A 17814-nucleotide genomic window follows, 5' to 3' on the forward strand; every position below is an offset into this window, starting at 1 on the left:
TTTATTTTTGGCTGTGTTGGGTCTTTGTTGCTGTGCGTGGGCTTTTCTCTAATTGCGGCGAGCAGGGGCTACTGCTGCTACCTTGTTGAGGTGAGTGGGCTTCTCATTGCGGTGGCTTCTCTCATTGTGGAGCGCGGGCTCTAGGTGTGTGGGCTTCAGTAGTTGTGGCACGCGGGCTCAGTAGTTGTGGCTCGCGGGCTCTAGAGTGCAGGCTCAGTAGTTGTGGCTCACAGGCTTAGTTGCTCCGCGGCAGTGGGGTCTTCCCGGACCAGGGCTCAAATCTGTGTCCCCTGCATTGGCAGGTGGATTCCTAACCACTGTGCCACCAGGGAAGCCCCCAGGCTTTCTTTTAATGGGTGGGTTTAGCCTGTTTTTATAGCGGATATGACAGATATGCTTGGTCTTAGTTTTATTATTTTTATACTTCCTGTTTTTATTGCTTCTTTTTATGCTCTTTCACTCTGTGGTCTGTGTTTGTTTTTCTTTTCTTTTCTTTTTTTTATTTTTGCGGTACACGGGCCTTTCACTGTTGGGGCCTCTCCCATTGCGGGCCACAGGTTCCAGACGCACAGGCTCAGCGGCCATGGCTCACGGGCCCAGCCGCTCCGCGGCATGTGGGATCTTCCCGGACCGGGGCACGAACCCGTGTCCCCTGCATCGGCAGGCGGACTCTCAACCACTGCGCCACCAGGGAAGCCCTGTTTTTCTTTTTTTCTTTAATTTTTTAATTTTTAATTTTTATTTATTTTTGGCTGCGCTGGGTCTTCGTTGCTGTGCGCGGACTTTCTCTAGTTGCGGTGCGTGGGAGCTACTCTTTGTTGCGGTGCGCGGGCTTCTCGTTGCAGTGGTTTCTCTTGTTGCGGAGCACGGGCTCTAGGCGCACAGCCATCAGTAATTGTGGCGCGCGGGGCCAGTCGTTGTGGCTTGCGGGCTTCAGAGCACAGGCTCAGTAGTTGTGGTGCACAGGCTTAGCTGCTCCGCGGCATGTGGGATCTTCCCGGCCAGGGCTCGAACCTGTGTCCCCTGCATTGGCAGGCGGATTCTTAACCACTGTGCCACCGGGGAAGCCCTGTTTTTCTTTTTTTAATGTGTGTTTCTTCTGTATTTTTGTTCTAATGGTTGCCTTTGTAACTTTTTAAACCATATTTAATTCTTTTTTTTTTAGATTGCCTTCCTCCATCTAAAAATGAGAAATGATTACTTAATATGTTTCTTCTTCCTCTCTCTTTCCTTCTCTATAATTACTTTCTGTTTTCTTTTTTATTAATAATTATTTTTAAAATTTATTTATTTTTATTTTTGGCTGCCTTGGGTCTTTGTTGCTGCGCGCAGGCTTTTCTCTAGTTGCGGCGAGCGGGGGCTACTCTTCCTTGCGGTTCGCGGGCTTCTCATTGGGTGGCTTCTCTTGTTGCAGAGCTCAGGCTCTAGGCTCGTGGGCTTCAGTAGTTGTGGCACGCGGGCGCAATTACTATCTGATTTTAGTTGGTTATTTCTTTTTAGGGTTAACCTTTATGCCTTTGAATATTGCTTATAACTCTTTTACTTGGTTTTTCAGTTTTAAATTATATCTTTTGGCCGATGGCTCTAAAGTATGAGAAAATCAATACACTTTTTGATTTCCCTTTCCCTTTCTCTTCCCATACCAGTTTTTTTTGGTTTTATATTATTTACATTTTGTACTCTAACTGTAATACCCATATTTTTTCTGTTTTTAGTCTGTGGTCAAATAGATTTAGTGCTGACTGATAGCCCCTTTGCTGTAGTTTCTTCACTCATCTCCTATTTGGCTGAAATTCATCCTCTAGCAGTTTTAATTTTTTTAGAAAGGCTTTTATTAATCAAAAAAATTTAAATCAAAATATCTGTGTGGCTATTGTATGATTCCATTTATATAAAAATATATAAATCATAATAACTTCTTTCCTACACAGCTTTTTATTTTCCTCCTAGTTAATAACAATTTTGAATTTATTTGTTGTTATAGTGACTATTTGCTTAATTATTTATGTGCTTCAGAAATGATTCAACTGCAAACTCTCTGCCTGTTGTCTGAATCCTTTCAGAACATTCAAGTGTAGCATAATCTATTGGTTTCATCTTCTTGGAGAAATTTGTCCTAGAGCTTTCAGAAATGTTCCCATCTGTAATGGTTGCCCTTTCTCCTTGGCATCCAGCTGTCCAGCAGGTTCTTCATGAAGGATCCAGGTAATATAACTATATAACCTGAGTTCTTCCAAGTCCAGAAATATTTAATTCCTTTATTCTTTTTTTTTTTGAAAATTAGAAATTTGATCTCTTTATTTTTTCTTTTACATATATATTTTTTTAATTGAAGTATTGTTTAATTTACAATGTTGTGTTAGTTTCCAGTGTATAGCAAAGTGATTCGGTTTTCTCTTTCTCTCTCTCTCTCTCTTTCTCTCTCTCTCTCTCTCTATATATATATGTATGTGTGTGTATATATATATATATATATATATATATTCAGTTATATATTCTTTTTCAGATTCTTCTCCATTATAGTTTATTATAAGATATTGAATATAGTTTCCTGTGCTATACAGTAGGACTTTGTTGTTTCTGTTTTATATACAGTAGTGTGTATCTGCTAATCCCAAACTCCTAATTTATCTCTCCCCACCCACCTTTCCCTTGTGGTAACCATAAGTTGGTTTTTTATGTCTGTGTAACTCCTTTATTCTTGAATGGCATGGTACTTAAGTATAAAATTATTTGGGTGTATGTTTTACTTGGGGACTTTGCAGGATTGCTTCATGTCCTCCAGAGCAGTACTTCTTAAATGATCTGTGTTAAAGGGTCAGTCTTTTGCTTGTTTGCTTGTTTTATGTTTTTATTTTTATTTCTAGTCCACTGGGATCAGATACTTCTGTAAATATAATAGAAATAAATAACTAGAAAATAAAATGGAAAAAAAGAGAAGACATACAAAATACAAGCCCACATTTTTTGTTATTAGATTGAACAGACCTAAAAGTACTCTGTCTAATTGGTATAAAAGTTTCTAAACATGTACTCTGGATGTCTGTCTTTGTCTCATCAGGAACTGGAAACATTTGGCGGCCAGCTCCAGTGCATGGCCCTCTTTGCGGAGCACTGTTCTAGAGTTAAGTAGGTACTGTAGATGTCCGGGGCCAGTTTGATTTTGACCACCCAGCAGTTGACTTGATCTTTCTCCTGAATGCTTAAAAGGAAGTAAATATTTTGAGATCTTGCATTTCTGAAAATACCTTTATGTGGATACTTGATTTATAACCTATACAGATGATAGAATTCTAGGTTGGGAATATCTTTCCTTCAGTGTTTGGAAGGCAGTGCTCCATTTTCTTCTGTCTTCATTATAGCTGTTGAGAAGTTGAAGTTCAACAAGTTCATTCTTGATCTCTTATGTGTGACCTGTGACTTGTTTAATCCCTCTGTCAGTTTTTTAGAATCTTTTTATTCCTAGGGATGTCACATGTCATGATGATCTATCTGATGTAAGTCTGTTTTATTTTATTTTGCTTGGTGTTAGGTAAATCCTTTCAAACTGGAAACTCATGTTCTTGAGTTCTGAGAAATTTCCCAGATTATGTCCCTATTGCCAAAGAATGAAAAACCAAGTCTCACATGATTTTAGGGCAGAGTACAACCCAGTTCTTGCTTAGTAATCTTCTGGAATTGTCTTTATTTTCTTTGAGTTTAACTCTTCCCTTTCCTTTAAAGCACTTCTTAATACCTTTTATTTAGGAAAATTTCAAGCATACGCAAGAGCAGAGAGAACAGTATACTAAGAACCTCCTGCACCCACACCCAGCTTCCTCAGTCATCAGTACGAGGCTAATTTTGTTTCCCCTGTACCCTTTACCCCGACCTCCAATCTGGACATTATATAGTTCTACCTGGAAACACTTCTGTATGTATCTTAAGAGATAAGGCCTTTAAAAAAAAATGATCATGATACTATTAAAATACCTAAAACATAAACAATTTTTTAATATTACGTAGCATGCAGTTAGCATTCAGCGTTTCTCTGGTTACCTCATAAATGCCAGTTTATAATTGGTCTGTTCAAATCAGGATCCATAGAGACTTTACACATGGCAATTGGTTGATATCTTTAATCTTTTATTCATTGAAGAAACAGAGTCATTTGTCTGATAGAAATTTCCATATTCTGAATTTGGTTGATTGCATCCTATAGTGTCAGCTAACATTTATTCTATCCCCTGTATTTCTTGGAAAGTAGAGGCGTCCCCAGAATCGAGTTCAGTTTTAGGAGCAACCTCTTCTGTAAGTTGTGTGGTCTGTTTCCTTTTATATCACATCAAAAGGCAGATAATGTCTGGCTGTTCACTTAGTGTGTTATAAGATTGGTTGTGTGTTCAGGTCATATAGGCATAGGCCAGCCTATACCATCCATTATAAAGTTCTATGTCACTGTTTCGTGTAATGATTTCAGCAGTAATTGATGATCATTGCCTAGAGTTATAAGGGTTTACAAATTCCTGTCATCGCTCATGCATTTATTAGCTGCGATTCTTTAAAGAAGAACTTTGTTTCATCAGCTGTTGACCTAACCGTGTTTACAGTTCATCTGGGAAGTCAAGATAAATGTTTAATTCTTCCCCTCTTATTGTTTGTTTTCAGCCTATTTTCAGAATAATGATTCGGTACCCCAGCAACTTACAGAGTTGACTTATCAGGGTCATTGTTCTTTTATTTTTAATATCACTATGAAAACATGCATTTTAAAATTTTAGTTATTTTTTAGTTAATTGAAATTATTCTTTTTGGTATAGCACTTTTTGAATTTGATTTAATTTTTACAATATGATGGAAGTTATAGGTAGGGTGCCCATATAATTTTAATCCAAACCAGAATACTTTCTGAGAGTAAAAGGGGGCACTAACTAGATGGAACTCCAGGACAGCAGATGTAAACTGGGACTGTTCTGGGCAAACAGGGGTGTATGGGCACCCTGGAGGAATGTGGGTTGTTAGGGGGAAATTAACATTTTTTTCCCCAAGTTTTTCAGCTTTACTGAAGTACAATAATTTGTGTACAATAAGTTGCATGTATCTAAAATTACAGTTTGATAAGTTTTGACATGAAACCATCTACTCATGAAACTGTCACCACAATTAAGAATATGAACATATCCAGTACCCCCCAAAGTTTCCTCCTCTACCATTGTCCTATATTCCTCCATCCCCAGAGGCCGCAGATAACCACTGATCTGCTTTGTGTCACTATAGATTAGTTTGCATTTTCTAGAATTTTATATAAAGGAATTATACAGTATATAGTATTTTTTGAGGGGATATGTGTCTAGCTTCTTTTACTTAGCATAAATATTTTTGATGTTCATCCATGTTTAAGTGTTTGTATCATTAGTTTATCCTTTTTATTCCTGAATAATACTGTGTTGTATGGATATATTTTCACCTGTTTGTAGACATTCAGGTTGCCTCCAGTTATTGCCTATTACAAATAAAGCTGCTACAAACATTTGTGTATAAGGGTTTGTATGGACTCATGTTTTTATTTCTCTTAGGTAAATACCTAGGAGTAGAATGGCTGGATCATATGATAAATGTGTTTAACCTTACCAAACTGTTTTCCGAAGTAGCGGCATCATTTTACATCCCCACTAGCAATTTATGAGGTTCCAGTTTCTCCCCATTCTACACACCACTTATTATTATTTTTTAAATTATAGTCATCATATTAAGTGTGATGTAGTATCACATTGTGGTTTTGATTTGCATTTCCTTTGATTGCTAATGATGTTGAGCATCTTTCCATGTGCTTATTGGCTATTTGTATTTCTTCTTTGGAGAAATGTCTGTTCACTTCCTTTGCCATTTTTTAGTTGGTCTAATTCTTTTTATTGTTGAGTTGTAAGTATTCTTATGTATTGTGGATGCAGTTCCTTTACCAGATACACGATTTGCTAACATTTTCTCGTTCTTGGGTTGTCTTTCCACTTTCTTGGTGGTATCCCTTGCAAAACAAAAGTTTTTAATTTTGATTAAGTCCAATTTATTTTTTCTTTTGTTGCTTACGATAAGGGTGTCTTTTGAAGAAAAGTTTAAAATTTTGATTTCCAATTTATTGGGGTTTTTTTAATACTTTGTGCTTTTTAAGTCCTATTTAAGAAATCTTTGCCAAATCCAATCATTATTATTTTCTCCTATGTTTTCTTCTAGAAGTTTTATAGTTTTAACTCTTAGATTTAGGTCTATGATCCATTTTGGCTTAGTTTTTCTTTTTCTTTTTTTTTGGCTGTGCTGCATGGCATGTGGAATCTTGGTTCCCTGACCAGAGATTGAACCCATGCCCCCTGCATTGGAAGCATGGAGTCTTAACCACTGGACCGGGAGGGAAGTCCTTGCTTAGTTTTTAAATATGATATGAAATAGGGTCAGGCTTTTGAACTTTTTAAAACCAGTTTTTCAGTATCTGCAAAAAGTCCTGCTGAGATTTTAATTGAAATTGTGTTGAATTTATAGATAAAATTGGAAAGAATTGACATCTTAATAATACTGAGTTCTATAATCCATAGCCATGGTATATCTCTCCAGTTACTAAGTCATCTTTAATTTTTCTCTATGACATTTTGTAATTTTCAGTGTACTGGGGTTATATGTCTCCTGTCAGATTTATTCCTAAATATTTTATATTTTTAATGCTATTTTAAATTGTTATATTTCAGTTTCTGATTATTGCTAGTCTAACAATAGAGTTGATTTTGTATATTTTATACTTGATAAGCTTACTTATTTAACAGCTTTTTTGAAGATTTTCTTAGGACTTTCTATATACATGGTCATGTCTGTGAGTAAAGAAGTTTTAATGTTTCCTTTCTAATCTGTGCCTTTTATTTCTTGTCTTATCAAAGTGGCTAGAATCCCTGGTCAGTGCTGAGTAGAAATGGTAAGCGTAGACATCCTTGCTTTATTCCAGTCTCAGGAAGAATGCATTCTGTCTTTCATCAGTGGTGTTAGCTGTAAGTTTTTCTTAGATGCCCTTTATTAGGTTATGGAAGTCCCCTTCTATTCCTAGTTTTCTGAGATTCTTTATCACAAATGGATGTTTGATTTTTGTCAAGGGCTTTTTTCTGCATCTAAAGAGATCATTTTTTCTTTTTTTTGATTTTTAATATGGTGCATTGCACTGATTGAATTCAAACATTAAAGCAACCTTGCATATCTGGGGTCAACTACACTTGGTCATGATGTATTACTTACTGTCTTTATATATGTGTTTTTGATTGACTAAAGTTTTGTTAATAATTTTGAGTTTGTGTTCATGAAGTATATTGGTGTTTAGTTTTCTTATAATTTTTTTCTGGTTTTGGTATTGGAGTAATGTTGGCCTAATGAAATGAAGTGGGAATTATACCCTCCTTTCTGTTTTTTGGAAGAATTTGTACAGAATTGGTATTGTTCCACTGTTTTCTAATTTCCAGTGAGAAATCTGGTATCATTCTTATCTTTGTTCTTCCGTGTCTTTTTTCCCTCTGGTTTCTTTTAAGATTTTTCTCTTTATCAACTGATCTTCAAATAATTTTATTATAATGTATCTTATAGTTTTCTTCATTTCTTGTGCATGGGGTTCACTGAGCTTCTTTGATCTTTGAATGTAATTTTAGAAAATTTTAACCATTATTTTTTCAAAAATTTTTCTTCCCCCTCCCCCCTTTCAGGGGTCCATTTTCATGTATCTAGGCCCTTTGGTGTTTCATTTTGGATAGTTTCTAAGGCTGTGCCTTCGAGTACACCAATGTTTTTTTCTGTAGTGTCTGAACTGCTGTTAGTCACATCATTTCAGACAATTAAAAAATCTTTATAGGTTTGATTTGGGTCCTTTTATATTTTCCATGGCTTTCCTTAGGCTCATGCTTTCCTCTACCTTCTTGAACATATGGAATATAGTTATAATAAAATGGCTTGAATGTTTTTGCCTACTGATTATATTATCTCTGTCATTTCTGAGTTGGTTTGAATTGATTGGTTTTTTGGTTTTTTTTTTCCTCTAATCATGGGTCATGTTTTCTTGTTTCTTTGCATACCTGGTTATATTTGATTCAGTGCTAGCAGTGTGATTTTTACTTTTTGTATACTGGATATTTTTTATTCCTTTACCTATTTTTGAGCTTTGTTCTAAGATACAGTTAAGTTACTTGGCTAATGTTTGATACTCTTGAGCAGGATTTGGCCAACGACAGTCTGCAGGCCAAATCTGGCCATGCCTGTTCATTTCTGTTCGGGCTTGTGGTTGCTTTTGTGCTGCAGCGATAGAATAGTCGTGACAGAGAGAATGGATCGTCTGCCAAGCTCAAAATATTTACTGTCTGATCCTTTATAGTCCCTTGCTTTTGAAGGTTTATCTTTAAGCCTTTTGGAGGACCAGAGCAGCCTTGGGGTAGGGCTGATTTCTTCCCACTCCTGAGGCTGTATGTCCTGAGCGCCCTACCTCATCCTTGTGGATTCAGAGGTTTCTCACTCTGGGCCCTGGGTGATTGTTCTACCTGCTCATTTCCAGCAGTCCTCTCTCTCTTGGTAGGTAGTCTTTTCACGCACCTGCTAGTCAGTGCTCAGCATAGACTGGAGGGGAATCTCAGCAAGCCTTGGAGCACTAGCTCAGTGTCTGCTGTCTGCCTTCCGTGTACTCCATGCGTACCATCCAGTGCCCTGCCTTGTGGATCCAGCTGCCTTGGCCTCCACGATTTCTCAACTCTACCTCATCAACTTGTTGTGCTGTGTTTGGGGCCTCCATCCTGTGCAGCCAGCTCTCCACAGGCAGGAAGCTGAGCAGCTGTACTGCTCACTCACCTCTTCCCTTCTCTCGGCGTTCACTGTTTGGGCTGCCAGTTGTCCGATATCTTTTTTTTTTCCTACTTTTTTCTTTTGTCCAGTATCTTAAAACTGTGGTTTCATATATTTTATCAATTTTTTGAGGGCCAGGATGGTAAATCTGGTCTCTCTTGCTTTTTCGTGGCTGAATGTGGAAGTCTTCAACAATGAACAGTTACTAATGAATGGTAATAGGAGTAAATTCAGTGTGTCTGTTGCCAAGGAGGGTGCTGGTTCCTTCCACTTGCATCTCATGTCTTAGGGGCCCTTTTCTCTACTGACACTCTTACTTTGAATTACTATTAAAGTTTCTTCTAATATCATGCTCCTTTTTCTTTGCAGTCATAGATAAAGCTGTCAAAAGAACAGTTATCATAGAAATAGAAACAAATTACCAGCATGATGAGCTTATTTCTTGCTATCGCCATTCAGAATACCTATTTCTCACTGCCTTGGGTGCTTTGAAGTGAAACTGTGCTTATATACAGAAAGTTTTAATATCCACCTTGATTCTGTGTTAAGTTCACAGTTTTTACAGTGCAGTTCAGAGTTTAGTTCAACTGAAATCATATGACTGTTCTCAAACTCTAAGAATCCTTTAGTGCACTATTTGACATGCTTAGATCTAGACATTTCTGACCCTCTATGAGCCATGGTAATCTTACTTATTTTTCTTTTGTTTTCTTATTCTGCTTTCTTTTTTAAAATTTTTTAAAATTTATTTATTTATTTTTGGCTGCTTTGGGTCTTCATTGTTGTGAGCGGGCTTTCTCTAGTTGTGGTGAGCGGGGGCTACTCTTTGTTGTGGCGCACGGGCTTCTCATGGCAGTGGCTTCTCTTGTTGCGAAGCAGGGGCTCTAGGCACATGGGCTTCAGTAGTCGTGGCACGCGGGCTCAGTAGTTGTGGCTCGCGAGCTCTAGAGCACAGGCTCAGTAGTTGTGGTGCATGGACTTGGTTGCTCCACAGCATGTGGGATCTTCCTGGACCAGGGCTCGAAGCCATGTCCCCTGCACTGGCAGGCGGATTCTTAACCACTGCGCCACCAGGGAAGTCCATCTTACTGTGAATTCTTAGCTGGATTGCATATACAAAATCAGCAGTTTTAAAAACATACTGTGATTGTCTTCTCTCTTTAATCATCAGTAATAAAATGGAAAGAGAGGGGCAAAAAACCCAAAGTAGTGGCTTTGAAATCAGATATAAAGATGACTTGAAAGGGATCAAATAGGCTATCTGGTGTCGTATTTCTTAAGGCTTTGATTATTGTTTTGCTGCTTTGGAGTGAGCTTCTCAGAACTGCCTCCATCAGTACTGCTAAGAATAGAGGAACTTTGTGGGAACATTTTTTCTTTTAGGAGGTAATTTTTCTTGCTATGTATGCCATAAGAAATTGAAGAATGATCTTAATTTCTCGTTTGAAAATGACTGTCTTACTGAGCCAGACTGTTTAACACCTCCAAGTTAGAACACATGGATTTGTCAATAAATTTAAAGGTGATAGTAGTCTCCATTACTACTAAGTTGTTTGAATAATATCTTATATTCACATTTTAAATGGATATTGATCTTCAGCCAGTGACTAAATTGGAGCATCTCAATTTTTAAGAAATCGCTGATTCTTTTCCACTTTGTAGGTATGCAGCCAGACATAAATCCTAGCCAACATTCCACAAATTGTTTCGTACCTTTGCTTCTTCATGCAGTACTCTTTAGGAAGTAATAATACTTTTTGCATGTTAAACCTGGCGAAAATCAATTGTCTTTAAAGCAACAAACTTAAAATGTATTCCTTTGTGTTTTGTTGTGTCTTGAAGGTACTTGAAGTTTATTGAGTTGCCCTTGTCTCAGAGGAAGTTTTGTCAAAGATGTCAGCAGTTGCTGTTGCCAGATGATGAGGAAAAGCATCGCAAGCATCAGATAGTGGGTGATATTTCTATCACCCAGTTAAAAAGGCCCAGTCAACTCCTTTATCCATTGGAAAACAAGAAGACAAATGCCCAGTATTTGTTTGCTGATAGGAGCTGTCTGTTTTTGGTAGACCTACTCTCTACCCTTGGGTTCAGAAGAGTACTGTGTGTCGGGACACCAAGGTATGTTATATGGTATTTTAAACATTTTCCTATCACCACTATTTAAACTGTAAGAAAATTTATTAAGTAGTTATTTATTGGGTTGGCCAAAAAGTTCATTTAGGTTTTTCCATAAGATATGGAAAACCCAAATGAACTTTTTGTCCAACCCAATACTATGTGCAGGTTACGACATGGTCCCTCTCTGAGGAGTTTGTAATCTTTATTCCATTTGAGAGAAATCTTTGTAGATTTCTGGTATATGATAGGAGATTCTTTCTGATTTGATTCTTAAGTTATTTATTATTTTAGAGTTTTCTGTTTCAGATGAGATCCATCCACTGTTTTAAAAATATTTGTGAAATTTAAACCTTGCTTATACTTGCCAAATTTTCCTCAGTGTTTCACTGAAATATTAGAAATATCAGGAGAACATTGATGGGTTTTTTGTTTGCTTGTCATCTATGGCATTTGTAATTTCTTATTAAATTTGCTTTCACTCATTGCTTTAGGTTGCATGAGCTGATCAGGTTGAAAGCATCAGGTGACAAGAAGTCTAACATTAAAAGCCTTTTATTGGATATTGATTTTCGGTAGGTTTACAAAGTATAATATTTATTCTCCTTCATTGTGTTCTGTTTCTTTTTAATGTTTTCGTCTTATTAATCCTATTACAGTCCTTTACTTAACATTTAGAAGTAGTGATTGGTTATAAGGTATCATTTTAGTCATATAGACTCAACATGTAATCTTCCATATTTCAGACAGGGAGGTGGTAGATTTCTCCTTTTGCTAGTGTGCTTCCTGAATTTTCTCTGTGAATATGTCTAGTTGTCTTTGGCTTATAATTTAGAGATACATTTCAATTGAGTGAAATTTCTTCTAATATACTTATTTTTCAAGGGTAATTCCAAATTTCCTCCAGAATTTTGTTTCATCATGATGTTTTAAGTGTGATAAGACATGTATTTTAATATTTTTACTGGATGATATGCATACTGTCTTTCACTGGACATGACCTGAAGTGAAGGGAGCGCTAACTAGGAAATAGAAAAGTCCCAAGGCAGAGGATAAACAAACAGATAAGCTTGTGGGAGAGGGTCAGAATTAAATGGCTCCTGATGTGTTGGAACAAACAGGTGAGACAGTGGACCACATCTTGAGTCCCCGCTCTGGTGGTAATTGAGAAGATACAGACGTTTGACTTACAACACAGGATGGCAAATGTGTCCATCCTCAGACTCTCTGATTCTGTAAACTTGAAGTACTCTTCCTAGTTTCTGTAATTGTTTGATTTCCAGGAGTTCATGGTGAGTCTGTAAGACACCGTGTTCTTAGTATATTTTACTTGTTCTTGAGTGTATTGAAGGAATCGGGCTTTGAGTTTCTTTTTATTTAATCTGATAGAGTCTATTTGGCCAATATTCCAGCATTTCCTGGATTCTCTCTAGTATTATTACTCAGGTTCTCTATGAAATTACATATGCTTTTTCTCCCTAAAAACAGGCAGACAGATTTTTAAAGTGTAGAAAGTCACAATAAAATGTACAGCTTTCGTTATTTATTTTTCTTTAGACTTCCAAGTCAACTTTAGGTTATCTAATATAAGCACATATGTTTCTCAGAAATAACCCACACTTTCTGTAACCCTCATCCCTTATTAACAGGACTAGCACACACTTTACAAATACCTGCTTGATGGGAGTAATCCTCGGGAAAATGGAATTCCATAAGTGATAATATGGACTTCTTCTTAAACTCAAATTCTTTTTTTAAATTGAGTTATAATTCACTAAAATTTACCATTTCAAAGTGTGTATTTCAGCAGTTTTTGGTATATTCACTAGGTTCTGCAGCCATCACCCATGATTCCAGAACATTTTTAATCACACTACAAAGGAACTCCTTACTTCCCCTAATAACCATTAATCTGCTTTCTGTCTCCATGGATTTGTCTATTCTGGATGTTTTATATAAATGGAATCATACAATGTGTGACCTTTATGTCTGGCCTCTTTCACTTTAGCATAATGTTTTCAAAATTCCTCCATGTCATAGCATATAATTGTACTTCCTTTTATGGTTGTATAATATCCCATTGTATGAATATATCAATTTCTTTTTTAACTACCATGTTTCTTTCCTAAACTATTAGGAAAGTATTATTGTTAAATTATTATAAATGTATTATTTTAAAGGCAGAAATTTAACTTTTGAGGTCTTATAATAAAAATATTAACAATAACTAGTATTTAGTGAATACTTGTCACTTGTCAAACCCTATTCTAAATCCTTTGATCTTCACAATAGACCTATAAGGTAGATACTATTAACATTCTCCTTTTCCTCAGAATAGAAAACTGAGGTACAAAGAAATTAAATAACTTGACCAAAGTCACAGTTTATAAATGTCCAGCTCAGGATTCAAACCCAGTCAGTCTGGCCCCCAAAATTGAATTATCCTCTGGAAATAACTTTGCTTTTGGAAGTGTATATAAGCCTTTCTTTAATATAGCCTGTATTTCTCTCTTGTCATCCTTCTAGGTTTCCCTTTTTCCATCTATCCCCCTGCTTTGTTCCACAATAGTTTGCAAATGCGTTAATAACTGGTTTCCAGGTTATTCATGTATTTAGAGTCAGGCATTCATATTAGTCAGGAATCTTTCTTTCATTAGCGTCCCAGAAACCCATTTATGTCACTGCGAATGTATTGGCTCACACTGCTGGAGTCTAGGGTATAACAGGCTTCAGTCCAGTTGAGATCCTGGGCCTCACATAATTTTTTAGAGCTCTGTCTTTCTCTCTCTCTACCTCTCATTCTGTGTTTCTCTCTGTACTGGCCTTATTCTTCAGACAGCTTCCTTCATTCTGCCAAGGACTTTGGTGGGCAGCAGCTTTAAACTTACATAGTCTCAGCTGAACTGCCCAGTAGAAAAAGAATCTTTCCCAAGAGCTCCAGCAGCAAAACTCCAGTGAGTACTCTGCCTACCTTGCCTGGGGTTACATAGCCATTACAGAATCATCACTGTGGCCTGGCAGATAGAGTGCTATGGAGTGGGTTCTCCATAGGAAATAGATGTTTGACTGAAACGAGGGGAGATATAGGTACTAGAAAGACAAAAAAAAACAAAAGAAAAGATGTCCACAACTGAATTATTCAAGACAATATATGTCAGTTGTCAGCAGCACATACGTTTTCATCTCTCTTGGGTATTGTATTAATTTGCTAGGGATGCCATAACAAAATACCACAGACTGGGTGGGTTAAACAATAGAAATTTATTTTCCCACAGTTTTGGAGGCTAGAAGTCGAAGATCAGGGTGTCAGTAAGTTTGGTTTCTTCTTTTTTTTTTTTTAATTTATTTTATTATTTATTTAATTATTTTTGGCTGTGTTGGGTCTTTGTTGCTGTGCGCGGGCTTTCTCTAGTTGTGGAGAGCAGGGGCTACTCTTCGTTGTGGTGCACGGGCTTCTCATTGCAGTGGCTTCACTTGTTGCAGAGCATGGGCTGTAGGTGTGCAGGCTTCAGTAGTTGTGGCACACGGCCTCAGTAGTTGTGGCTCGCAAGCTCTAGAGTACAGGCTCAGTAGTTGTGGCGCATGGGCTTAGTTGCTCCATGGCATGTGGGATCTTCCCAGACCAGGGCTCGAACCTGTGTCCCCTGCATTGGCAGGTGGATTCTTAACCACTGCACCACCAGGGAAGTCCCAGGTTTGGTTTCTTCTGAGATCTCTCTCCTTGGCTTGCGGATAGCTGCCTTCTAACTGTGTCATCACATGGTCTTTCCTGTGTGTGTGCACATCCCTGGTATCTCTTTATGTGTCCAGATTTCCTCTTCTTATAAAGACACCAGTCATATGCATTGGGGCCCACCCTAATGACCTCCTTTTAACTTAGTCACCTCTTAGTACACCTGAAATTAACATAACATTGTACATCAATCATATTTCAATTAAAAAAAATTTAAAAGGATAAATGCTTAAAAATTAATTTAATTACCTCTTTAAGGGCCCTCTCTCCAAATATAGTTACCTTTTGAGAGACTGAGGGATCAGTGCTTCAGCATATGAATTAGTTGGGGGGACACAACCGAGGCCATAACAGGTATATACCTAGGAGTAGAATTGCTTGGTCATGTGGTGATTCTATGTTTAACTTCTTGAGGGACTCCCAAACTGTTTTCCAAGGTGACTGCACTGTTTTATTTTACCAACAGCAATGTATGAGAGTTCGAATTTCTCCACATCTTTGTCAACACTTGTTATTCTCTGTCTTTTTGAAGTAGTGTCTCATTGTGGTTTGTTTTGCATTTTATTGGTGGCTAATGTTGTTGAGCATCTTTTCATGTGTTTATGGCCAATTGTTTATCTTTTTGGAGAAATGTCTATTCAGTCCTTTGCCCATTTTTAAAATTGGTTATTTGTCTTATTGTTGAATTGAAAGAGTTCTCAATATATTCTGGATACTAGACCCCTATCAGATATATGATTCTTAAATATTTTCTCCCGTTCTTTGTGTTTTTTCACTTTTGATGGAGTCCAGTCATTCTGTTTTCTTTGGTTGCTTGTGTTTTAGGTGTCATAACAAGAAACTATTGCCTAATCCAAAGTCATGAATATTTACACTTGTTTTCTTCTAAGAGTTTTTAATTTTAGCTCTTATATTTAGGTCATTGATTTCTTTTGAGTAATTTTTATATATGGTGTGAGGTAGGGGTCTAACTTTATTCTTTGCATGTGGATATCCAGTTGCCTTGGCACCATTTGTTAAAATGATTATTCTTTTCCCATTGAATGGTCTTGGAACCTTATTGAAAACCAAACGACCATAAATGTATGGATTTATTTGTAGACTCTGTAAATTCTATTCCATTGATCTATGTCTGTCCTTATGCCAGTCTCACACAATCTTGATTACTGTTGCTTTGTAGTGAGTTTTGAAATTACAAAGTGTGAGTCTTTCAACTTAATTCTCTTTCAAGATTGTTTCGGCTATTGTGGTTTCCTTGCACTTCTATATGAATTTTAGAATTACCTTCTCAGTTTCTACAAAAAAGCCAACTGGCCTTTTTATAGGGATTGCATTGAATTTATAGATCAATTTGAGGAGTGTTTTCATCTTAATATTAAGTGTTCTGGTTAATGAATATGAGATGTCTTTCCATTTATTTAGATATTCTTTAAGTTCTTTAAACAATATTTTGTAGTTTTCAGTGTGCAAGACTTGTACTTCTTTTGTTAAATTTGTTCCTAAACACTTTATTCTTTTTGTTGCTATTGTAAATAAATTGTTTTTTAAAATTTTATTATCTAGTGTTCATTGCTACTGCCCTGTTTTTAAAAAAATTACAATAAAGTATACATAGTAAATATAAAATTTACCATGTTAAACATTTTTTAAGTGTATAGTTCAGTAGTGTTAAGTAAGTGAAGTACATTCATATCGTTATACACATTTTCCAGAACTCTTTGCATCTTACCTGATGTACTTTTAATTTGAAAGATTTATATGGCCCTTTAACTCTTTTGCCTTAAATCCCATGCCTTGAAGTTTTACCTTTCTTGAGCTTGTAGTTCAAATCCCCTGGTCAGAATAGGGAGTAGGGGATGTGGATAAAGTTGTTTTATAACCTGTGGAATACACAGATGCTCTTTTTCTTTGTGTGTGTAAACCTGTGTGTGTGTGTTTCAGACAAAAGCTGAAGGTATAGTACTGTGGTATCCTAGCATAGCTTCCTTGATAGCTACTCTGTTTCTGAGTCAGTTCTGTAAAAGGTCAACGTTGGGTGCTAAGATAGAGCTGGTTTATTGACATATGTTTGTAGCCAGAATGAACTCAGCCTGTTGCCTGTATTTACACTATGATGGAGTGTGGGGTTGGTTCAGATTTCTCACAAGGACCACAGTTAAATCAGGGAAACATTCCTTTGTGGTATAAAGTGGTACTGAATAGTTCCTTCTGGCACTTTGACTTTGGCTTGTTGTTGCCCTATGTAAGGTCTGTGCAGGGCTACAGAGAACTGCCTCAAATCCAGGGCTATATGTAGATGTGCGGTAAATGTCCTTTTCTGGGGGTCTAAGATATGAAGTTAACATTTGCTAAGATGGATTTCTATATGCTCTGATTTTGGCATGAAAGATATGAAACTCTGTTTGGCAAACTATCATCCAAATAAAGTTGTATCAAAAAAATGTATTTCTTAGGCTCATTTCATGAACTAGTTTTATTCAGCTCTTGATTACATTTCCTTTGTGTAGAACATGTTTCATACTTGGTAACTGACTCAGATTTAAAGAGAATGAATGGCCAAATTAAATGAATGTCCTTTTGAGCAGTTTTCAAGTGCATGCATTTCTGATTGGTTTTGTTTGCCTTATTCAATGGAGAGAATAATTCTTTGTGGCCATTTTCATTCTAAGAGGGTGATGTTGAGTGATTTTTCATAATTTAAAATATGAATAATTATGCTTCCTTGTTTGTGTTTGATCGAAACTTAGAGCTGAAATCTTGGCTTTTTTCTCTCTCTGGCTCTGCCCACTGCTGCCCAGAACATTTTGGATGAGTGTGCTATGCTGAATTTTATGTAAATAAAATTTTTTTTAATTTTAAAAAATGACTATTGCATCATGAAGCAATGAAAATAAATGGAGGGTGGTAGAAATATATTTTAAAAGAGATTGTATTTTCCCTTGCTTACACAAAGCAATGCAAGAGCGAAAAACACTCTCAAATGATGGTTGATCTACAGCTGTACTAGTATTAATATATATGTGTAAATTAAGTAACTGATATAGCTATATTATCAGCTATTTGGGATTTGGTTAAAGAGGAAGACATTTGTTTATTAATGGTAATTTACATTGTCCCACAGTGTTTTGGAATGT

At 36.6% G+C, this 17814-nt stretch overlaps 1 protein-coding gene across 1 annotated transcript in view; it reads left to right on the plus strand.

The window, feature by feature from the left end:
• Positions 1–17814, plus strand: part of ZCCHC4 (zinc finger CCHC-type containing 4) — a 47566-nt gene that overhangs the window by 7290 nt on the left and 22462 nt on the right. Inside the window, exons 4-5 of the mRNA XM_067735662.1 lie at positions 10675–10950; positions 11442–11522. Of these exons, the coding sequence (XP_067591763.1) occupies positions 10675–10950; positions 11442–11522 (357 nt within the window). The remainder of the gene's footprint in view (positions 1–10674; positions 10951–11441; positions 11523–17814) is intronic.

This window comes from Pseudorca crassidens, chromosome 4 (genome assembly GCF_039906515.1).
Source record: "Pseudorca crassidens isolate mPseCra1 chromosome 4, mPseCra1.hap1, whole genome shotgun sequence".
NCBI lineage: Eukaryota > Metazoa > Chordata > Mammalia > Artiodactyla > Delphinidae > Pseudorca > Pseudorca crassidens.